This window comes from Rhipicephalus microplus, chromosome X (genome assembly GCF_043290135.1).
Source record: "Rhipicephalus microplus isolate Deutch F79 chromosome X, USDA_Rmic, whole genome shotgun sequence".
NCBI lineage: Eukaryota > Metazoa > Arthropoda > Arachnida > Ixodida > Ixodidae > Rhipicephalus > Rhipicephalus microplus.
In genome coordinates this window covers 226908570-226934096 of record NC_134710.1, presented here as the reverse complement: position 1 = coordinate 226934096, position 25527 = coordinate 226908570, and the positions used below count along the sequence as shown (strand labels likewise).

The following is a 25527-nucleotide window of genomic DNA, read 5'->3' as shown; positions in this document are numbered from 1 at the left end:
GTCCGGGTCACCATGCTACGTGCCAGTGCATGGAGCTGAAGAAGACGAAGGAGACAGACTGGCGCGAGCTAATCTGTGTGGCTGGCGCTGCTCGCCTAACCGGCTGAAAATACATCGGTGACAACCCCTCTGAGTCAGTCTCCTTACCGTAACATATTTGGTGGAGTTGTGCGATCCCCGTCCTCGCCACGGAACTCCGAAGCGGACGCTCCCTAGCGGCTTACAACATGACCACCCAAGACTCGGCTACATTCTCTCCGGTCGCTCCCCCTTCTGCCCGACCTGTCAACCCAGCGCCCGCAACAACTTTCGTGACGCTTCCCACGCTCAAAGACCCCGGCGTGTTCTCGGGCAGCGAGGGTTCCGACGTCGACCAGTGGCTACGCCTCTACGAACGCCCAAGCGCCACTTACAGGTGGGATCCCACTCTTATGCTCGCAAACGTCATCTTTTATCTCGACGGAACCCCTCGTGTTTGGTTTGATAACCACGAGCATGACATAACAAGCTGGGACAGCTTCAAGGCAAAGATCCGTGAGCTTTTTGGCAACATCTCTGGTCGTCGTGAAGCTGCGAAAAATGAGTTGTCGACTCGCGCACAATCTTCCACGGAGCCCTACATCGGTTTTATTCAGGCTGTCCTTTCACTATGCCGCCAAGCTGACGAAAATATGTCTGAACCTGAAAAAGTTGCGCATATCCTAAAGGGTATCGCCGACGATGCGTTCAACTTGTTGGTATTCAACAATGTGTCATCTGTTGATGCGATCATTCAAGAATGCTGCCGGTTCCAACAAGCTAAAAGCAGACGCATCTCCCATCAGTTCCAGTGCCAGCCACACAGATTAGCTCGCGCCAGTCTGTCTCCTTCGTCTTCTTCAGCTCCATGCACTGGCACGTAGCAATATCAACATGCTTACAGTGCTCTGAAAGCGGAAGCTACACGAAGTCTCCTAGCCTAGAGACGTGCGCTTCGCACTTGAGCAAAGTGTCCATGAAAACTGCACCTTCACTTTCAGAGCTGCATGTGAAGCCTCTAAAGCAAGCTTGTCGTGATACAATGCTCGAGATGCAAGTTCTTCATGCTGCACATCACGGAAAACAATTCTAGTGCTACAGTTCGTCGAAATTGGTAATACAATATTATTTGGAGTTATAGATATTCCAAACTATAATATTATTATGAGAGACGCCATAGCCGAGGGCTCTGAGAAATTTGACCATCTGGTGTTCTTTAAGGTGGCCTTACAACACTTTTTTCAAGTAATGATAGAATGGCTTTATCGTAAAGCTTACTGCCTCGCAAATAAAGTGCCTCAAATAATTTTAGAATCCATCATGTGCGAACAGAGTTATCTTTAGCACGCTTCAAGTGCTTCCTCGCACCTTTCGTATACCTGCGAGCGCGCTGAAAAGCTACGCAAGGAGGGCGATGAGAAAGGGACAAGAAGATGCGCCCCTTTATCAGCGTGTGTCATGACCTTGAGCACTTTCTTTTCATTTGTTCTTCGAACGCGCAGCGCTTATTTTCAGGGTGAACAAGAGCGGGAGCGCGGGCACGTGTCGCACTCACTGGAACTATGGACGTCACAATGCTAAAATCAGCCAATGGCCGAGTACGTGGGTATATGGCGTTGTGATTTGGGTATATGGCATCATTTGTAGAGACAAGAGGAAGCGATTTCTCTCTGAATGAGTGTCATATTTCAATTCAAGACGCTATAATGTTTGACTCGCGTGTTCTTGGGAGCTTCGACTACCGATTGGCAGTGCTTTTTGAGCATGCTGAAAAAGTGTTGCGGGGCCTCTTTAACGTGCACTGACATAGCCCAGTACATGGACCTCTAGAGTTTCGCCTCCATCAAAATGCGACAGCTGTAGCCGGAATCGAGCCCTCAGTTCGTCAAAACCAACGTGAAGCAACGTTTCACTGTGGCTTTCGCGATACATTTTCGCTTCGAGGGTGCGGAAGGAAATCGTTCAGGTCCAACTGTGCGCCCGTACGTGCGCTATGACGATAGTAGGCAAACGTGACTGACAAGTCGAATTCAAGGCTTACAAATGCACTTTTTTGTTTGTATCATCCTATGTAAAGTGTCTGGATGGTGTGGTGCGAAGTTTATGCATCTTCTCTTACAGCGAAGGCACTTGAAGCATTGGAACACTCTCGTTAAATTTACGTGCGAGACATTATGTTCATCCTGCCCGTACAGTTTATTTTTGCGCTGCTCTTTCCTTTCCTGTGTGTAACATTTGTGTTGTTCCTTGACCGCTGACGTTATGACTATAGGAAAGAACATATGTGCAATGCAGCCACGTGGTTAGGCAAGCGTGACGTCTTAGTGCCAGAGCCAAAGGCAAACAAAAAGAGATTGCTTAAATGCCAGATAGGAGCATACAAAAAAAACGCACATGCGATTTAATTTAGTTCTTGTGGCGGCGTAAAGAAAGCATTTAGACTATTTACTTGATGTATCGCTGTAAGCTTGTTCAAAACGCGCACAGAGCGCAAGCAGCAAGCACCGTTCTCGAGACAGATCACTTTAGAAATTACGCTTTTTAGCTGTTGAGAAAACGTGATATCTCGTAAAGATGCTCTAACTTTTTGTACACCCTAAATATGCGCATTAATATCTGGGGTTTGACGTCTCAATACCATGAAATGATTATGAGAGACGCCGTAGTGGGGAGCTCCGAAAATTTCAACGGTCGGGTGGTCTTTAAACGGGAACTGACACCGCAAAGTACACGGGCTTCTAGAATTTCACCTTCAGCGAAATGCAGACGCTGCGGCCGTGATCGAACTCGTGACCTTTGGGTCAGTAGCCGAGCATCTTATTCACTGATCTACCGTGGTGTACTAAAATGCAGATTCAGAACACAATTCATAGCATGGTGTTAAAGAGACATCTGCTTTTGAATCTGGCCTGAAAGATACGTTAGCGTAGTCTGAAAAAACAAATATTTTTTCATTTGAATAAATATTTCAGGCCCTCTGAAAATAAAATTTCTTACTTTATTAGCATGGAAGCAAGCACTTGCCCTTGGCACAACCATAGAGTGAAACCAAAGTGGCAAGAGTTATACATCAATAATAATATGGAGGAGTATATACACGTGAGACAAAGCATCCAGATAACCGAACCAAGAAATATATGGTAAACAGCAGCATCACCACCCAAAAATAACATTTTCAACCGTTTCGTGCATAAATATTATGCGTATTCAAATAATTTTCTCCGTGACTGAATAAACAACGACAAAAGTTTTGCGCAGCTTGCACTGAGTCAGTCAAGGCTATGGCACAGTAGAGCTGATCAGCACTCAGCTGGTACTGGCTTGATTAGGCACACGTGCATTCACACGTCAATGCACGAAGTGTTTACGTGATCATGTTACAAATCACGAGTATTGACTAGCTATCAATCAAGCTTGAATGGCAATCGTTAGCAGTAGCGTACTTTTCTTAATTAGCCTAATAAATATATTAAGCTTAACTGGCCCCATTTGCACATTCGAGGATTGGTCTCGATTAGCGTGCATCCCTTGTCATCTTAAGATTAATTAGCTAAATAACATAATTTCCACGAACTCAGCTATTTCAATTAGCTTTTATGTGGACTAGCTCACTTCGTCTTGCCAAGCTTAACATGGCTAGGTGCTACAAAATTTCAACTAGGCTTTATTAGAAAATAGAAATAAACTTAATTAGTTTAACTATACGTAGCTAATTAAATATTACTATGCTCAACTAGTTGACTGGTGGAACATGGAGGAGGCTTTTGTCCTGCAGTGGACGCAGTCAGGCTGATGATGATGATGCTCAACCAGGCTTAACAAGGCTTGTCTCTCATTAACTTGGCTTAATTAGAAACAGCTATCCTTAACTTGGCTTGAGTAGCTGTGCTGGCATGACGATGATAATTCGTTTACATCGCGAACCGTGGAAACGCCAAGCACAATAGCTATGATGTAAAAACAGCCTCAGCTGCATCTTTTCGCGGATCCTCCAACTCCCAAACAGACATCGCGGGAACGGGAATACACTGTTGAACAAGAGCAAAAGCTACAACCAGGCATGCAGCTATGTTGTTCAGCGAGCCGCTTCACTTTGCCACTTCGTAGGTTTGATGCTGCGTGGCAGATTGCAATAACTTTGAGAGATGACACTCACACTTTGAGTATCGCCCACTGAAAGCACTGATACAGGTTTCCGATTTTTCAAAGGACATATTTTTGTTGACATTTCACAGCGAAATTTCATGGTGGGCCCATGCAAATTTTACAACTTTCACTTGCTTCATACTTATTGATATCCATGCACTGACACAAATATATTTTAGTGCAACCTTTACTTTGCCATGTATGACTATCCATGCATACTCGAAGTGAGCCGACATGGTCGCATGCCCAGTCCGAATGTCCCTCATCATGCTATTGGCAAGCTCTAAACGTGAGAAATTTGTGAAAACAAAAGTAGTTATCGCAACCACCTGCGCCAACACCAAACAAGACTCCCACTTGGAACCGCGAACAGTAAGAAGCACGATACATTAACGATGACTACAGCGGTTCGCATGGCCACTGCTTTCATGAGATGACAAGCAGATCGTTCTCTAAGTACTGCCGCGTAAACGAAGTCTACCTGTTCTGTTTCTCGGATTGGCTGCTTTAATTGCTGCACATTTTTGGTTGAAGAGAGCCGGTGATTTTACAGTGCGGCAGTGATTAAGGACGACTTCAGGCCCATTTGGCTTAACGTGCCAGAATTTTTTAACCTTCTCTTCACCTGTAGAACGAAGCAAGAACCCATCGAAAATCATCATAGCTAAACATATTTCAGCCACCACTGAAACTAAGATTGGCACTATGTCTGGAGCTTGCAGCGAGTGACACAGAGTAACATGGATTGCGAGCATGTTGGAAACGTCCTCATGGCTTCCTTCTAAGGGGCCAGTGGAGGTCTTGTTAACATTTTTCACGACATGTGAGCCGTCTACCACTTGAAAAAGACAATGCGGATGGCTAGCAAGCTTGTCTTTTATTCGGTGTCTCAGGCATATCAGCGACGGTGCAATTAAAGCCAATGCGCAACATTTTCGCAAGTGTGTGACTGTGTGCGCGAAGTCTGCAACACGTAACATCAATATGAAAAAATTAACAGAAGAAATAATGTCCTTCAGTTGTTGTTGTTTTTTCGCAAAGACGTTCTGCAGTTTGGCATGTTGAATTCGACGCCCATCTGCTTCATTCCGATAAAAGCAGTACATACAAAGCACTCTTATTGGGGTGCGCGTCCATAAATACCAAGTGGCCGGAAATATAAGCGAAGCCGCAGTGAAACATTGCCGTCTGCGCAGTTCCCAAGCTGTGTGCAGTCTTTAGTTAGGCACGTCAATATAATCAGGTTTGGGTATCTCATGAGAACAACCTTATAGCGCCAATTAAAGCATCCTACAGTCAACGTTAATAACGACAGAAAGCTAGAGCCGCGGCCTTCCCGGTCAGTCGTCTTACGTCATCCTTGACCACTCGCTCGCCCCATTAGGTCACGAAACTCAAAAAGGAAATAGAAGCATAAATAAGTAGGCATAATACAGAGCTAACAATTACACAGCGCGTGCTGCTGACATTGGAGCAATCTGAGAACAACTCGCACTTGCAGCGATGAGAAACAGGGCGAAATTCTTTTGCGCAAGATGGTTTTCTCAATGGCACCCACTCAGGCACATTTCATCCATGAAACCAACGGTGTGACCATGTGACCATCGAGTATATGTCTACACCTAAAGAATTGCGAAGCTTGCGCTGACTTACTAAAGGCTTTAAGCGGCGAAGCTGGACGATTCTGATCTCTAATGTGGTTGCTTGTAGGCTGTTGCTAGGCTTTAGCTACGGGATGCTAAGTTGTTTCTATAGTTTGCTTTTATAGGTTATAGTGTGCTTTTATAGTGTGCTTTTATAGTGTGCTTTTATAGTGTGCTTTTATAGTGTGCTTTTATAGGCTATAGTTTGCTTTTATAGGTTCTATAGTGTGCTTTTATGGTAAGTTGTTCCTGTAAGTTAATTCTAAGTTGTTACCAGGCTTTAGGTAGGTGATTCTAAGCTGTTTCTAAGATGCTTCTAGGTTGTTGCTATAGGCTATAGCCTGGTTATGCTAAGTTGTTTCTAAGTTGCTCCTATGTTTTTGCTAGGCTTTAGCTAGGTGGTGGTAGGTTTATTCTAGGTCGCTTTTAAGTTGTCGCTAGGCTTTAACTAAGTGATTCTGGGTTGTTTTTAGGCTATTTCAAGGTTGTTTTTATGATTTAGATTGGAGATGCTAGGTTATTTCTAGGTAGTTGTTTGGCTTTTAACTAGGTGATGCTAAGTAGCTTCTAGGTAGCAGCTAGGTTTTTAGATATGTTTATGTCGTTTTATAGGTTCCTTCTATGCCGTTGCTGGGTATAGAAGGAGTTGTTTTTAGGTTGCCTCTAGGTTATTGGCTCCTTTGTTAGACTTCAGAATCGCCTTGCTTCAGCTTTACTGTCTCAAGCCTTGCGCGACTTAGCGCATGCTTAGCCATTTTCTTTCTCTTTCTTACTATTATTTATTTCCTCTGTTTCTCTCTTTGAATTTATCTCTCTATTTTCTCTGTCTCTTACTTTCTATGACTTCCTCTGTTTTTCCTCTCTTTTACGCGCTTAACGTGTTCCACTTTGCCAAGCGGAGTCGTCGTTTAACGCTCACGCCTGAAGCTGAACACGGTAGTGGGGTTTGCCCAATCCCAGTGGCAGATACCCCCTTGAGGAGTTTTGGATGACGGAGTCCTGCTTACCGATAACTTAAACAGCTTCACTGTAGACAGAATGAACAGAGTGCATGCCGGTTACCAATAATGATTGTTTTTTGTACACATTGTACACACCAAAGGTTTTAGTGCCGACTTAAACTGCTCCGCTTCTAAAAAAAGCCTCATGAAAACGAGCACACAGCACAGTAATTGGGTGTTATGACATCCATACTACCATTTCAAAAGTATTATTAGGATGGACTGAATACAGAACAAAAAAAAAACAGTTCTGCAGCTCTGCCACGCACATTCCCTAGAACTTTTCATCGAAGAATATGGCTGTAATCTGAATGCATAAATTGAAACGATCTGAAGTCACTTCAACTTCAAAAACAATAAAATTCTTCTGCCTTCTGTGACTTCACGAGTAATTCACGAACAGCTTTGCTTGCAGAGTCGAAATGACAGCCAGTGCTACCTGTTAGTGTTTCAGCGACGAAACCATTGTACACTTCCTTTGTCATTGTCCTCCTTAAAGCTCTGAGAGAGCGGCTCTGAACAATGTTAGCACGCAATGATGGCTGCCGCTTTTCAAGCAATCAATTTCGCAGGGTTCAAGCTTCCAACCAGAAAGCAGGGAAGGCGCTGCTGAAGTTTCTGCGGTCAACCGGCCTCGCTGAAAGACATTGACGATTCTTTGTTTGAGTGAGCGTGCATTTTTTTGTACTTTGTGTTTTTTATTCTCTTTTTTTTTCTCTTCCTTAACTTTGTGCTTACTTCTTCCCCAGTGCAATGTAGCGAACATGATGATTTTCTTCTCTGTTTTTTTTCACTCAATCTTTGTCTTTCTCTCTCTATGTGAAGCAAGCTGAGAGAAATCAATGGAAGACAATTACAAACAGTGGTCAGCATAGTTGCAAATTCAACGAGACTGCCAGAGCCAGTCTTTCAAATCACTAGAGAGTGACTGCAAGTTGTGCATCGATAAATACATGATACTGATATAAAAATACTGGACAGCACAAAGACAGCACATTTTAGAAACAGCCATCTTACGCATTCTCGATGTCGACCTATAATAGCCGGAGAGGCTGACATAAACATGAACGTGTCTTCGAAATGTCCAGCGAGCTAAGAACAGAAGGATATGTAGAGGACATGCGCTAACTTCAAGCCACATTTACTTAAGAAGACACACGAGTATATACTAATGCAGCTGCTCTAATCTCACGCTGTCAAGGTAAAAGGGAAGTTTTATACACTTTCCAGGCGACTCAAACTCCAGCCAGGTGAGTCGTAGCAGGTGCTGCTGACTGCTTGCAGCGTTTTTACCTGTCACAACCGGGGTGCACGTCTGGCCTTTGACGAAAAATACCACGCTGTGCATCGCATTTTTTCCGCTTGTTTGCCCCACGATTGAGAAGCGGGGGCCCTCAAAATGCCATACTGGCATCAGTTGTTGAAACCTTTATTACATTAAGAACATAATTAATGGTGAGGTGAACTATAAGACGTATTTGAGTTCTTACAATTGCATCACCACCAGCACCCGCTGTGTTGTATGCGCGCTTTCTTGCGAGAGTTACCACTCAACAAGGGGAAAGAAAAGAAAGAACTACCGTTCAAGGGACATTGTTATATAAATTGAAAAAATGGATGCCTGCCTATGAGAGAAAAAGAAAACGCAAAGAGGCTAACCAGATACGGCAGACAAACAGACAAGTATCTCTATTAGGATGCCGAAGAGCCCGTCTATGGAGCCCAATAGAGAGGACTTTGGGCTATCTGTTAGCTAACTTCATGTTGGAGTCGAGAGGCTCTTCTTCTATACGAGTTTTTGATTTCTAATTGACCAAAAAGAACAGCAGTGACACCCAGATGAGTGACAGTATATACATTCACTTTCATGAAACCTGCGAACATTTTCAATTTCGGCTCAGTGGTGTTGCCTTACTTCGTAATTAGCACAAAGGGTAATTCTACAATGCCTATAGTTAAATGGAGCAAGCTTTATAGTTTATCAGAAGCCATGATATACGTTTATAGCTGCCTCTTAGTTCCAGTAGTACTATTAGTAGTACTACAGCGGAACCACCTTTTTTGAATTATGCAGCGTATATTGGCCTGGTAGCTAGGCGTTAGGCGGCTGAATACGAAATAGCGAGTTCCATTCTAGGATAGGTTTGCAAGTTTTGGTATAGGGGCAGAACGTGAAAATGCTCCCAGAACCTTTTTGGAATGATGCAAGGAACAAACGGGAAAGGAAAGATGGGGATGTTGTTCAGTCAGGACCGGTAAGCTACCCTCACACTATATAGAAAAAGGGATGAAAGAGTTGTTAGAGAAATGGATGGAAGAGTGATGGAAAAAGAGAGGGAAAGTGGGCTGTGCACGCACTCACAAAGTAACACACCTCACTCAATGTTGGACTGCGCATTGCGTAAATTGACCTGGAGCTACCCTTTTGATTACATTTCTCATAGACACTGAAGTGTGTGTTGCTTTTTGGAATTAAATCCAGCAGACAGCAACATTTCCCTCGAGCCCTTTTTATTAGAAATTCGGGAAAAGAAAGTTTTCACGCAAAGACAACAAGAAAAACGGCGAAAGCTGTTGAACCAGCCTCGTAGTGCGCAAGTACATGCATGTACATGCAGCAACGAACACATGCAAGTTATATGTGTTTAGGTGTGATGACATGGGATGAAACGAGAATGCTGTGCGATTCCAATTGCTTATGCAAAGTTATCGGTGCGAAAAAAAGGTGATCATTACATTCTGCATTCTTGGTGCACGCGGTGCTGCTGACTCAAATCTCGAAATAATCCGAAACCTTTTCATTAAGCGACTATTCTTTATTTTCTATATGACATAAATGTAGTACAGTGTAAATTACGGCACATGACGGTCATGGAGAGCGAAGGGTTAATGATGAAGCCATTCACAAGCGTTACGAGGCAATGTTTAGGTGAAAACTTTGTCAAAATCACCCAGAGCGAATGACACCCCGCAGTTTGTGCACCTGACCTAGGCTGTGCAAAGTGCAGTTAATGTCCGGCCATGCATTGGTGCGCCGTCGCTGTTATCAGCATGCATTGCCTTTTGACGTACTGGAGTAGTGTTCTGGAAAGAGACAAACTTGTCGTATGTTCACCTTTGATTTTTGAGTAACGCTGTAAGCATCCATAACCATGCCGTCATGATATATCATAACAAATACGTGTAATATCTGCAACTAGCATCCTGCAGCATAGATGCAGCGTGCCATACTGATCTGTTAGTTCACACGCGTAATTGAATATGGCAATCTAAAAAAAAAGAGCAAGGGGAAGTAGTGCATGAAATTAGACACTTTGAGTTGGGCGTACGTAACGAGCCTACGGACGCGGCACGAAAAGTTGCGTACACTACATACGAAGCGCTCAACGACACTTTTAGTTCACCGTATTGACCGTACCAAGATACGTTTGGTTCAACTAGACGTGTGTTATTAGAAATAAAACAGCAACAGGTCCAGGCGCTCTCGCACACAGCGCGCTGTAAATAGTTTTCTCAGGACTTCCCTGGGGCGCCAAGCAATCACTTCCCACTGCTCGAGATGCCTAAACAGATCGCTGGTTTGTACATCCGCCAGAAGCGCAACATCGTCCCTCAAAGTAAAATATACTCAATTTGGGCCGGCTTTGTTGCTCTCTGCATTCGACGCCATCGTTGCCATTTCGCTATCTGGTTCCTATTTCAATCGAGATATCGCGAGAGTGTCACGCCGCGTACGCTCCGCCTCGTCACGTTTACGCATGACGCGTTCTTTTTTCGGGCTCACGCGCGCATCTCTGGAATCGATGCGTTACGTACTGCGCAGTTCTCTCCCGTGGCAGTGCTGCGTACATGGACTCGTTATGTATGCCAAACTAAATGTGTCCATTGTTTGTAGTGCGCGACGTGGCTAGAGAATTGAGCGGTGCGCACGCATACCCACCGCAGGCACTGCTTTTGCGCTTCGCCGAGTTTGTCCAAGCCGGGTGCACAGATATGCATGAAAAGGCGGCCGCGGGAGCGGCAAAAGCTGTGTTGAACCCAAAACTGATAGGAGCGTGTTTGGTCAGGACTGTGCAAATAGAGAAAAGAGCAAAATAACACGGACAAGTTAGAGGTTTTCAGGACTCATTCAGATAAGCAAACGAGAGAGGGTAGAAAATCACAGGATGTAAAAGCACTGCCGTGCCTTTACCGTTTGTCAAGAAAGCTTAGGCTGAAACATCCAGCATAAAAGAATGAGGCCCTTGCTCTCATAGAGTGCCAGAGATCACCAAAAATTTAAAATGTTCGGTTTCACAAACAAGATATTTCACGTATGGTGCGTTATAACTTTTTGTGAATTCACGTAAGTTGTCGTATTTGTGGTACAGTCGGTGACCTAGAAAAAAACATTGCCCCTGCTACATGCCATGCTCAATAAGACTGAAAAAAAAAGAAAAGTCTCAAAAGGTGCATGTGCATTTTTGCTTACGTTTGACCTGATGAACTCAAAGCGTATAATTTCTGGTTGTCGTGGTATTTTTGATGCCCATCTTATTTTGGATGCTGAAATGTATGCACAAAGCGAGATTTTGAAAAAGAAATAGACTAAAACAAAGAGCACTTGATTTTCTCGCGGTGAGAAATATAAAGATTACATAAGCAGCCTACAGCGGGCCAAGTTAACCATTCTGAATGCAAGCTCTATTTTCGATGCACATCCCTCTCTTGTGGAGATTCCGTGCGCAGTACGACGTTGACTGGTTGGCGTGGAACGAAACATAACTGTTTAATGTGCTTCTCTGGTCGGAGCTTAGGAGATATAGATATAAATGTTTACCTCCTAGAAAAGAATCTCCGAAAGAAGTCAAAGACAGTACTTGACCGGTGCTTAGTTTTCCTGCGCAAAAGTTTCAAGAAAGCCCCACCATGAAGCTGCTTCGCACAACGAACTATAACTTCTCTGCCGAGGCGCTGGGAAGCTGCAGGTATTGAATTAAGACCAAATACACTTAAGACTAAATGGTGACAAACACTGTTTGCCACATCCATACTGCTAATAGTGTCTGATTCCCCACACCTGTAACAAATTCTACATAACATCAAAGCACGTACGGCTTCCCTTGTATTTCCCGGTTTAGCTCAGTGGTTCCGCAGCCGTGCAGCACTAAGAACGATTGGTTAAAATCAAGTCACGCGGACACCCAACCAATCAGAGCGAGAGTGGTAAAAATTAACCAAATGGGTACACAAAATAAACAATTACGTTTAGAGAAAGGATATTCTTTTTTTGTTAGCGTTTCTAGAAAGTTTCCCAAAAAATAATTGATATAAAAGGGTACGTGCGATAGTTAGTTGATAAGAACTTCGAACTACCGAACAGTGGCAGAGGAACACACACACGCGAGGGCGAAAGGACAATCGTTGAGTGCGAAATGAATTCTACCATGGTGTTAACAGCTCAATAAATCGTCAGTTGGAAGTCAGCGATCGTCCCAGTGTCCTGTCTTGTGTGTGTTCCTGTAGTTCCGTACAGTAACGACAAACTAGTGGCGTGCACAAGGTACGCTATCCAATTTCGATTTCAGTGGTATGTGGTGCCACTCATACGGTTCTAAATCAATCAATGCTTTTTTTCATCTTTCTTGGAGACCTTCGACGCCAGAATTTTGGTCTGTCTGTCTTTTTTGTCGGTCTGTAAATTTGTCTGTTTGTCCGTGGTAACAATCCCCCTTATGACACCAAAGTGACCAAACGGTACCTCAAACGGCCAACCCCATCCGCAGCGCCCACCAAAATTGCTAATGTTTCAGCGTTCACACTTGTGCGATCGTCAATTCAAAAGCAATTATTGCGCATATCTGAGGCACCATAACAACACGTCGATGTGTGCCTTAATACTAGAAAAGGCACACGCAAGTAATTCTAAGGACCGTATCGTTTACCACGCTGCGCTGACAGTGCAACGCGATGCTCAAGAAGGCAAGTGTTTCCAACGCTTTGCCAAGACGACAAGGTGGTGGCACCTGCCCGTCGCTTTGCGTTCTACACCTTATCGCCCCCGAGACTGGCACGCATCTTTCTGCGCGGGCGCGCACGCCTTCCTTCGTTGTCGAGAACAACTAGATGGCGCTCGTATCTAACGTGCTTTGATGCGCTCGTTAGCCTTCGCTGCACGGATCGAGACTCTCTAACGCAGCACTTCCAGAATGAAATTCACCAATTTTCTCGCGCAGAACATCAAATAAACGTTTTGTTCACTATCTCTACGCGCAAGACTATGGTCTTTCGACGACATTGTCAACTTACAGATACGGGGCCATTTTTTGTTCTACGAGTCAAGAAAATAGACCCATCACGTTCGTTTGATCGTTCATCATACTTTTTCTGCCGAGGTCCGAAATATATAATGCAATATAAAGAGTATCTCACCTGGGACCCATTCCACCAACATGCCCTTCTAAACTGAGCATTGTAACCACGACCACTGTTAGCTATAGATACCTCTTTTAGGCGCGTATAATGCCTTAGCCTTCCACGTCGTCATGTCTACGAGATTCTCGAGTTTGCGAAGCTCAATATTTATAGACTAAAACGAGGTGGGAGAAGTAAAAGCACGTTTAAGAAAACATACATCATCGAAAATATACTCGCTAACTTTTATATTTATCACATCTTATTCATGTACCACTTTCTATTCTGTTTACCCTTTCGCGCAGTTCAGTGGGGCCAGCTGGTTCTTACACAGGTTAACATTCACACTTAGAATGGATGGTGGTTCGACCCGCGTGCATGTGTACTGCAACTTTTGCTGAACGCAAGGTGCATGTTTGGTCAAGCATGTTGCAGATTAACGCTTTTTATGAGATTACGCGAGTTTTCAGCTGGCACTAAGGTCACCTCAATACTTTACAAGGATACTGGAGATGGTTGTGTGTGCGTGCGTGCGCGCGCGCGCGCGCGCGCGTGTGTGTGTGTGTGTGTGTGTGCGTGTGCGAGAAATAGAGAGAGAGAGAGAGAGAGAGAGAGAGAGAGAGAGAGAGAGAGAAAGTGCATGAGTGGGTGGGTACGAAGAGTTTGGAGAGTGAACCTCCATCCGCTCCCCTTATAGCTACGGCAATGACTCAAACGAAAACGTGGTGGGCGCTTTTTAAACTTCGTTGGTTGCCGTTTCTAGCTAGACCAGGCATATGTTCTCCTGCTTCCTGCTATAGACCCATGTTGGACAAGTTGGGACGCACTGGACTTATTCTTGGATGAAAAATATATGAAATAACGTGATTGTTCGGAGGTAATTTCTAGAAGACGAAATTTTCCTAGCGTCTAACGATCTGTCTCAAGCTTCCATCCTGGTCACAGAAGCATCGTGTGGATAACTTCCGTTTTTTTTTTATAGGTGGACCATTTGGAAGTATACTTTTCGTCAGAAACAAGGGCCCTTGGAGAGCAGGTGGGGCTCACCCGACGTTGCAACCCTTGGGCATTAGGTTTCCGACGAGCCCCTCTGCTGAAGGGGAGCAGAAGGAGTTCCAGCGGACAAATCCCGGCCGAGCCACAGGCTGCACCGGCTCGGTAATGGTCAGCTGGGACGGCTGCACGTCGAACGACTCGGGAGTCAGCAGCGATGGCGCCGGGCCCAGATCGAGCCCGCCGGACTTGGTGGGCAGCCCACCGGCCAGAGGCTGCGACAGCCTGCACGAACGACGCTACGATTAGGCCTTGAGATGCCCTGTAATATCAGCGCCACGAAAGTACCTTATTAAGTTCGATTCTTGCAAATTTTGTTTCTGTCTAGAATTTCGTAGGAGTATACAAAAAGCAAGGAAGAGCATCTACTTATTATTCCAGGAATAGTGCGCGTGCAGCACATGGCCACACAACCGCAAGAGAGAAACGATAGATTAACCTGACATTCGATTGAATATACGAACCACAACTTTGGTTTAACATGTAGCATTCAGGGAGCTGTCAAGGAAGTGCGTTCGGCTCTTACTAGGCAGTACCAAGTGAAGTCACTAACAGCTAACACGTCTCACCTTAGAGAGCCCACATCTATCTCGGCTGGGCATTGCTGTGTGGCTAACTGATTGTATACACGTGACCTAAAACAGCCTGCGCAGTGAAATTGAGAAGTTTTGTTAACGACAACTTTGTTATCACTGAAGGAGGCGCTGAAAATAGTAACAACGGGCCTGAATACTTGTCCACACACGAATCTATTTTTAACCATTCTGTGGGCGGCTTACCCCGCAGTGGTGGTCTGAAAGGCTAAGGTACTCGGCTGCTGAACCGCAGGTCGCGGGATCTGATTCCGGCGGTGGCGGCGGCGGCTGCATTTTCGATGTAGGCGGAAATGCTGTAGGCCCGTGTGCTCAGGTTTGGGTGCACGTTAAAGAACCCCAGCAGGTGGTCGAAATTTCCGGAGCCCTCCACTACGGTGTCTCTCATAATCATACACTGTAAACAAAAATATACTCAACCGGAAGGAATCGGGAAATAATGCGCCCGCTCTGCTCGGGTGGCCTCACTTAAACCATATTGTACCAGACCAAATACATTGGGTTTCCACAGTTTTCCCCCCGTGGGCGCCGGACCAAGGAAATCAAAGGAAAACGGGGCCGATTCCCTGATTATTCTCCCACGTTTGCTCCGGAAATCACCAGCGCATTCCTTTTGACCGAGTGGATGCTCCACAAATCGTAACATAACTTTAGTACTATTGTCACGGAGTCATGACGTGGCCGAATGAAGCAGACTGCGGGTCATAAAAATAATAAACTGTTTATTTGGACGAAGTTGTGCATGGTAAACACAGTCTTGCCATAATAGCGGTGAACGGAGCGTCGGCCGTCAATCAACTGACAAGTGGCGAAGCGCGTCGGCATTTCTACACTTGCCATCGAATGTTCTAGCATTATCGTTAGCTGCGACGTAGGTTTCATAATAATCTAAAATGCTCACGAAGTGGGTGTAATCTTAAAAAAAACAATCTACTAAATCCTCGAAGCTTTTCGGACACGTAGGCGCGGTTTGCGCTGAACGTAGTGTAACGGGGTGATAACAAAATTTGGGGAAAGGAACGTGACAATTTAATCGCAGCACTGTAATATTTGAAGAGCTGCTTTGATATACAATAATGAATAATATCGTAGTTGTGGACTGATTCAATAAGAAGTGAATAACTGTTATAAGTAAACCTTACTTGTTAAAAAAAATCTTTTTCGTCTTGTCAGTAAACATAAAGGTAATATTTGTCGGCTTTTCATATTATTAAAAGCCAGGTCAAGGTTTAACACTGCGTGTTAAACAACACGATTTTGATCTATTGTTAAGGTGAACTAATTAAACATGAATAACTGATATCAATAATTATTATTTATAAATGCAGTGGATTTAGCTAGGGCGATATGTTTGGTACAGACTTTTAGAGCGCATACACGGACTCATTTTGGTGGAAAAATTATTTTGATTGTGTAAGTGGTACTGAGATATTTTCGGGGATCGTCCTGCTTTCAGGGCAAAAAAGAGAGGGGAAAGGAGCGGACCGGACCAGTGACAAGATATGCGAAAAAAATGCAAACAGGTAAAACTGTCGCTTGGCAGGACGGGTTGCGGAGCGCTCGACGTTATTATGAAAAAGGGGATAAAAAAAAAAGAACAGTCGACCTCTCTTATAGTGGCTAGAAAGGTCTAACGTTGTAGGTAGGAGGGGACGTAGTAGTCACAGAGAGAAAACAGAGGTCACCTTCTCAAAAAACTTGCCGAGTTTTGTGTGTTCATCATGGGAGAAAGTAGTGCCACGCTGCTGTTTTTTTTTTAATTTTCAGTCCTGAGGGGACAAAAAAAAACACACACACACACACGCACCTTTAACCTTTTTCTTATCCCCCGTCCCCCCGCCCGTAGGTGCTACGCCGTGCTTGCTACCGGACAGCAGAAATTAGGCGCCTTCTCCTTCTAACACAACCACCAACAGCAGTCCTGCTGCCATGGCCTTGAATGAAGTCTTTTTTTTTTCTTGTTAGATGGGAAGGTGGAGACAAGAGTTAAATTTTCCCTACCACACAGGTAAAATTGTAAAAATATTCGCCTTCATGTGCCCTGTCTCTCTACTAAAATGCTTCTTTATATCTCTCTCTGACGGACAGTGCTCAAATACAAGAATAGTTTTGACCTGGACAATGCAGCAACGCACACACAAAGTGGTTCTGAGAGAGAAAGGAAGAGAAAAGTGAGTCCCGTAACTGTCTGCTAATGGGAGCGACACCTCAACAGTAGCTCACAAGGGATGGGGGTGAGGAGGGATTAAAAGGATAGGAATAAAGGTGTAGATAGGGAGAAAAGAGATGAGGTAAGCCAGAGAGCGACGACATATCGAGAGGATAGGAGAGATAGGGAAGGTGGAAACACGGTCACAGGAGTCCGAGGACGGGGCACCACTTGCGAGAGCTCTTGTCGGCGTCAGGAGATGGCGTAGAGCAAGTCCAGACGGTCATAGCTACACTGTCGTCGGAGGTCGGCGTCAGGAGATGACGTAGGGTGGGCCCAGTCGGCCAGAGCTACGCTGACGTCGGAGATCGCAAGGGCACAACCGGTTGGCACGGAATCCAGCGAGCGAGTGCAACAACGCTGGCCTGTCAACAGAACGGGGGGAAAGCTTGTAATCCTGGCATACACGCCTTGACGCCTAACTTGCATCACCTTCCGTGACCTCCGGACGTTTGCACGGACGTGTATGTTGAGTAAACTGGTAGACATTCTCTTATTTCTGCCAGTATATTATCAAAATGCAGTTGAAATAGGTGGCGTGATATCAGTACATTTTACTGCTAATTAATTTTGTTACGTAGTAGTGAACGTTTCTTCATTTTGTGACTGAGGCTGTTCGTTTTGAAGCAATACATGATCGTGCAATAACTATATTTTGAAAAAAGGTCACTACAACCAGTAGCAAAACAGAGTGGGCAGTACAAACAAAAAAAAGAAAAAGAAAACAGTGCCAACTTCTCTCGAAGATTGTTTCGCAAAGGAGGCCACAAATATACACACTGTAAGGGTTTAATTTGCTTGAAGTATGATGATGAGCACCAACTAAAGTGCGCGTGTAATATCAGCAATAATATCTGATAAACTTAGGAAATTATCGGGAGAGGCTTTCCCACTGTTGTCTTCGAGAGTACCAAAGTTTGCTCATTTTAGTGAGAAGAATGCTTTTGAATGTTTCAGCAAGAGTAGGGCTATCGATTTAGAACTATATGGGAAACTTTCATCAGTTTTGAACTTTGTTCGCGTCAAGGAGGTGCGTTTTTATGGCGTATCGGCTGTCTGACACCAAAGTACATGGAAGAGTGTGTGTGTGGTTGGTTTACGAGGCTAGTTATTCTCGTGTACTCGCAGGCTGTGCAGGATTCACTGAGTACCCGTTGCTTCAGTGTCCTCAGTTTTCATGCCTTTCGCATGACTTCCAGTTCTCATGAGTGATAGTTTTTGCTAAATTATGCAGGAAGAAATCAGCTGACCCCTTGTGCCGTCAACGAAGCTGATGAATGGTCATTCGGTGATGGCGAACAGTTGTTTTCAGTGGTCACGTTTTCTCCATTTGTCGTGGATTGTTTTGCAGCATTGTGGTCTTGATTTCGAAGCGCTGTGCTTCAAACTTAACTGCTGTTGATTGCATGTGATCTTCCTTCTTGTGTTTTATTTTCGGTGACTTTTTGCATATTTGTTTCTTCTTGTCTTCTTTTCCCAAATGCTGGGTAATCAACCATAAATGGTAGCTCATTTGGAATAAAATGAAAGAATAAGAACTCAAGTGTTTTCTAGAATTTCATCTCCTAGAGCTCTCTAGGAAAAAATACACAGTAACTCTGCAGTGCTGGCATCAGAACAGAGAAATAATTTATCTAACCGACGCGTGACTCGATCAGCATAGAATAAATAAAGAGAGAAGCATACCTTTTCAAAAAAATGATGCATCTGACTGAAATTCGGTCCGTACAATGTAAGAACATTTGTCAAATACTCGATCCGGAGGTGCTTCGCAAAAGCTCCCGACAGCCGCAGTAAAAAACCCGCGAAAAATGCTCCGGAGATTCCATGTAATCACTCCGGCCAGCCGGAACGAAAGGCCGGCAAAAAAATGCTCCAGTCGCACCACGCAATTACTCCGGCTGGCCGGAGTGAAATATCAGTGAAAAATACTCCGGATGTGCCACGCAATGGCTCATCCGGAGCTTTAGAGTACTTTGCTCCTGAAGTCCGGAGCAAAAAGTACTCTGAGGGGTGTTGCTAGAGGACAAGCGTGTTACTCGGACCTCAGAGTAATTTTTTTTACAGTGATATGGTGGTTTTCGGACGTTAAACCCCACATACTAATCATGGACGACTGCTTGATTTACCAGTGCAATGTACTGGTTAGTCACTTTCTGTATATGTATGTATCTCCTGAGATGTCAAGTATGCCTTCCTGTGAGTGTATTCCAGATACGTTGTTAGCCGACTCTGTACTTCTTTGTTTTTAAATGGCACGGGAAACCGCGATGTCATTAAAACTGATGTTCCCGTATTTGTTTGCTTTATGACTGCGAGGGAGCGTTACAAACACCCTGTTTGCATTTGAACTGTACGGTGTCCCATGGCCATAATGACAAACTAATGTGCAAGGCACCTTAATCCAACAACATTCATCACCTTCGACCACCGCGTATTATTTTTTTCCCTATGGAAGACAGAACTGCCATGATGCCATGGCATGATGCAGTATCTAAGGTACCATTGCTCCAGTATGCTCAGAATATAGTGAGGGTCGAGAAACCATCCAAATCTCTAATTTGTTTCCTTTGGCCATGTGGTATTTACGTTAGTAACATGATAGTTCCTTCCAGGCCAATGAATTTCTATAAAAATTCGACAGGCCTTTCCAATCGCCGTGATTTTGAGCAAATCTCGCTTGTTCAGGAACGGGTGTGAAAAGTGGGAACACAGAAGCATGGTCAAACAAACACTCCTGAACAGACTAGGCAAAATTCAGTCTCTTAACAAAAAATGAACAAAAGATCAATCATGAGCCATTTAATTATTCTGTGAAGGTCAATGAGCGGCGAAGCTGCGTAGCACACGGCACAGAACGGTAGAGACACATTTTATTGCCTTGAATGGGTGGTGGCTGTCATCGGCACGCAAAGCGCGCGTGCAAATATATATATATATATATATATATATATATATATATATATATTGCTACGATACTGAGGGGACTGGTGGAAGAAGAGGAGAACGAGGTGGGCCCGAGCGGTGATTTACCAGATCCCTGGACTCTCGCATTCATCATCTCTCGTAAATAAAGGCATCTCACCTAACAAGATTGGTGGAAGGTGCTGGGTACAGCGGAGCGATCCAAGGCGAACGATCACGGAAGCGCTACCCCAAGAACTACGCCGAAGCCGCCGACTGGCTGGTCTACCACTGCTCTCTATGGATCCGGTTGCTGACGGCGACACCACGCACTCTTCTTCTGGCGTTACATGGCCTCGACACATGGTACCATGAAGCTTCTGTGGGAGGGTCAGAGAAGATGTCGACGAATGGCTGAAACACTTCAACCGTGTGAGTAAGTACAATTGTTGGGATGCGGCCTCCCAGTTGTCCAACGTCGTATTGTTTCTTCAAGGGACGGTTTTGGTGTTGTTTGAAAACCACGAAGAAACAATAGCAACCTAGGAAGCATTTGAGAAAGAAATAGCGAGCTGCTTCGGGGACCCATTGATGAAGAAGAAGCGCGCTGAGCAAACTTTGACGCAGCGTGCTCAAGTCCCTGGTGAAACATGCACAACGTATATTGAAGAGATTCTGAAATTGTGCAAGTCTGTAGACCCACGCATGAAAGAAGATGACAAGGTTGGGCATCTCCTCAAAGGGGTTGCTAAGGACGTATACAATGTCCTCATCGGCAAGGACACCTTGGCGTCTGTAGCGGACGTAATTCAACACTGCCACACGTTCGAGACCCTGAAGGCTAGGCGCATCACTCCCAAATTTGGTAGACTTGCCAACGTCACCACCGTTGCAAGTGTCGACGTCCCTCCAACATCATCCTGTGATCTTGCCTCGATGATCAGGCAAATCGTACGCGAGGAACTTGGACGACGTGATGTTGTCAACCCGCCGAGGACACATGCTAGCAACGCCTGCCCTCCATACGGCGCAATGTGTGCTGCCGTTGATGCCACGCTATATGATGTGCCCCAATCAAGAGCACCAGAGGCCCCATTGACAACCTACATCATCGCCGTGGTTTCCAGAACGCCTCCCGCCAACCACTTACATTGGTGTCTTCGTGGGACGATCATGGGTACATGGCGCCTCGTGGAAGGTTTGGCGACGTGCGTGAGGCCCTGTGTGCTATAACTGCGGTCTCCGTGGACATGTGGCTCGGTTCTGTGGTCAGAGGCGTCGCCCCCAGCAGCGCTACTACGAGGGATCATCAGCTTCTCGACAAAACCGCTGGCGCGGTGGTATGCGCTCGATGCGGGAAGCGTACGTTGGGGACGGCTTCCAGCAAACCACCCACAGTGATATACATGTGGGACGCAATTTCCGCCGGAATTCACGCAACGACTCGCCTTCCTCTGAGCGAAGCTTGACGCCTCCCGCAACACGCCGGTTCTGTTCCCCGTCTCCTGGTCGACGCGTCACCTCCCCGCCTCCGGCAAACTAGGTGGTGCGGCCAATGGAGGTGAGGTCGCCGAAAATTTTTCACTACATCCACCTATGCCTCCACCCGTTTTTATGACGCAAATAAGGTCCCCGTGCTTATCGATGGACTTCCTACGATGGCTTTGATAGATACTGGAGCAGCCGTTTAAGTGATGAGTCTTAACTTCAAATTGCGGCTAGGACATAAAGTGATGTTTCGCTGGGACAGTTGTGCATCATTTCGTGCAGTGAGCGTGGAGACGCTATGCCCGATCGGTGTGTGTGTTGTTAGTGTCACTTTGGGCGACAAGGTGTTCGAGGCTGAATTTGCTGTCCTGACCAACTCCACCCATGACATCATCTTGGGGATCGATTTTCTACGCGAGTGCGGTGCTACTGTAGATTGCGGTGCTAGCGAGATTATGCTATCGGCATTTACTCACGATCCCAGGCGCTGTAAAGGATCTATCACCGTCATTGAGGATGTTGTCTTGTCGCCCAACTCAATGAAGAACGTACGTGTTGACGCCTCTGGCTCGGACGCCGGCACGTTTGATGTTCTTGTGGAGCCCATTCCTCTCAATTGCGCCAAGAAAAATGTCCTCGTTCCACTTTGTGTTCTGTCGATCAGTGATAGACGATTGGCCTTATGGGTGTCGAACTATTCAAATGAACCTGTCATGCTACCCTGCGGATTGTGACTCGCCTCCTTCGAACAAAATGCGAACAGTTTTATAGCATCTTTAAGTGACGTGAGCGTAGATCCTATTCGTGCAACGCACTATACTGAAGCCAACTTTCTGAGTATGGTAAACAAGTCGCTATCATCAGAAAAACGTCAAGCTTTGGTCGAAGTCCTTGCGAAGCACGCTACTATATTTGACTTCGCACAGAATGAAGAGCGAATAAGGGTACCCGAGTCGCGTACTCGCCACGGGATTGACACAGGATCTGCTCACCCTATCCGGCAGAAACCATACCGTGTCTCATCTGCGGAGCGCAAGGTCATTGCGCAACAGGTAGAAGAGATGTTAAAGAAAAGGGTCATCCAAGAGTTGTGTAGCCCTTGAGCTGCCCCTGTGATTCTTGTCAGAAAGAATGATGGTACATGGTGACTCTGCGTGGACTACAGACGGCTCAACTCTGTTACTAAAAAGGATCTCTACACACTTCCCAGGATTGATGACGTCATCGATTGTTTACATTCGACATCGTACTTCTCCGCGGTGTATTTGAGATCTGGTTATTGGCAAATCCCCATGCGCACGAATGACAAAGAGAAAACGGCCTTCATTATCCCAGGTAGTCTATTTGAATTCAATGTCAAGCCTTTTGGACTATGCAATGCGCCAGCCACGTTTGAGCGCTTCATGGACTCTATATTACGTGGACTAAAGTAAGAAGTTTGTCTTTGCTACCTGGATGACTATATAATTTTTCGCCGCACATTCGATGAGCACAACCATCGTGTAGAGATTGTTCTCACCTGCCTTGAGAAAGCTAAGCTCACCTTGAACTCTAAGAAGTGTCACTTCGGCAGCCGTGAGACTATCGTTCTCGGTCACCTGGTGGACAAGCGTGGCGTTCGACCCGACCCCCAGAAAGTCGCTGCAGTCAGCAGCTTCAAACAACCTCAGTCGGTACGAGAGTTGCGAAGCTTTTTGGGCCTATGCTCGTACTTCCGTCGCTCGTGCCCACCTCGTTCCCCGCTTCTTCCACCCGTCCCCTCAGTATCGTAGCAATAAATATATATTTGAAGGTCGTAGGTTCGATTCCTGCTCATGGCAAGTTATTTTTTCACCCACTTTTCTTTCTTCTTATTTACATTACATTGGTTCTAATAACTTCCCTTATACATTCCTTGGCATTATTGTTTGTTAGATCTCATTAATATTGTATCAAAACACGGCAAAACGAGCCTTTAGACATACACTTCTTCCACTTATTCATTAACGAGGGTGTCGTACTGGCAGACTTGGTGCCGTTAGGTTGTATACAAGGGACTATTGGTCAGCTGCCCACTCGTAATAAGTTCGTGTGCCACATGACGCCACATAGGCTCATAAAAGGGTGTTTCACACTCGCCGCTTTGGCTTCAGATGGCGCTGACTGACACTCCCACGTTTAAATTCACATATAATACCCACCAAAGTGCCTGGAGGGACAGCCGCCGTGATAGCTCAGTGGTTACGGCATCGAACGCGTTATTCGAAAGTCGTAGGTTAGATTCCTGCTCACGGCAAGTAATTTTTTTCACCCACTTTTCTTTCTTTTTATTTACATTACATTGGTTCTAATAACTTCCCCTATATATTTCTTGGCTATAGTGTCTGATAGATCTCATTATATTATGAAAAAATGAGCCCTTAGGTATACACATCTTTCCCTTATGTATGTATGTATGCGTATATATATATATATATATATATATATATATATATATATATATATATATATATATATATATATATATATATATATATATATATATATATATATATATATATATATATATATATATATATATATATATATATATATATATATATATATATATATATATATATATATATATATATGCGGAGCGGCAGGGGAACCGTCCTGGCATCTTGCACAAGCACGTGACGAGAAGCTCATACCGTGAATTGTGTCATTATTTTTATTTTATTTACAAAATACTGCAGACCATGTGGCCCATACAGGAGGGGCAGGGTACAACATAAATACATCTACAAAGCACAATTCAATATCATAAACAAATGGGGTAACAATAAAAAACAAGTCTAAATAAAATATAATTAGGAAATAGTGAAGAAGTAATTCTGTATTAATTCAATCGAGTCCAGATGATTAATAGGTATTAGGTTCCATTCCTCTATGGTGCGGGGAAAAAAAGAATATTTAAAGAGTTTAGATCTGGCAACATAAGGGGAGAGTGTGAGGGGATGAGAATGACGGGTTTTCCTAGTCTCAGAAAGGGTTATGTAAGAACTGGGATCTATAAAAATTAACGATTTAACAAAGAATGGAGGAACTTCAGTCGGGATATTTTGCACCTCATTTGAAGTGTGTGAAAACCGTTAGAGCGTATAAGATCCGTTACAAAATCCTCACGGCTGCATTTAGGGTACCATAACTTGCTTTTAAAAACATATTGTAATTACTTTTTCATGGTGCACATGTGAATCGCCATACATTTCGTATAGCTCTTCGGGATTCTGTCTTTCATTAGGCGCAAAAAAACGACAACTAAAGCTTTTTTCATTGATACTTTTTAGCGTCGGCTGCACTTTTAAACACAAATACAGTGCCAGGACATTTTTCTAGAGGCAATATAGGCAGACTTATATCATGATACGAAGGCTTCAGAATCTTCTCCTAATTGTTTTCTGGTGCCCCAAGGCATTCGCGAGTCTTGGGAAATCGCGACGCGGCAACTACCGGTTTCATTTCATCGCGCTCTAGTTTAGACAATTATCGCCCTCTCGAAAATGTGGGCGGGAGTCTATCGCACCACTTTGCGCTTAGCTGTAGTACGCAATAACCATAGAGGCAAGATAACGTTTCATAGCGGGAAGCGCACAAAACGAAACACGCAAGAAAATAAAACAGGACAAGTGCTGGTCTAACAGCTTAAAATTCATTTGAAAGAAAGCATATATGGTGTATGTATACAGAAAACCATGCACCATGCAAGCTGGCATGCGATCAATGAAACAAATTACTTGTTTTGTTGAAGCAACAGACTGCTAGCTAACGCAATTGCTAACACACTTCGTCGTGTGGTAAGCCTCAACAATGTTATGTGTACATTGATTATGATGGCGATGGATACATGAGGTCCGCTCAAAAGAAGGAGTGCAACCGCACTCACGGCAATGGCAGGCGAGTTGAGACGAAACCCCACCCTTTAAAAAATTTTCGTGCTCTCGCAGCCTGATATTCACACATCTGCCAGTCTGTCCGACGCAGAAACTGCCGCACGTACAAATAATTTTATAAACTACACCGGTCGAACACGCAGTTCTTAACCTGCTTGGTTGAGC

The 25527-nt window shown here is 44.7% G+C and overlaps 1 protein-coding gene across 3 annotated transcripts in view; it reads right to left on the bottom strand.

Moving 5' to 3' along the window:
• The window catches only part of LOC119187446 (synaptotagmin-15), a 149756-nt gene that overhangs the window by 20448 nt on the left and 103781 nt on the right, over window positions 1-25527 (bottom strand). For 2 of the 3 annotated variants that reach the window (XM_075878722.1, XM_075878721.1), the window contains exons 3-4: window positions 14249-14479; window positions 10749-10877 (exon numbers count right to left, since the gene is read on the bottom strand). In XM_075878722.1, the coding sequence (XP_075734837.1) occupies window positions 10749-10877; window positions 14249-14479 (360 nt within the window). The remainder of the gene's footprint in view (window positions 1-10748; window positions 10878-14248; window positions 14480-25527) is intronic. The other variant, XM_075878723.1, reaches the window with a different exon arrangement.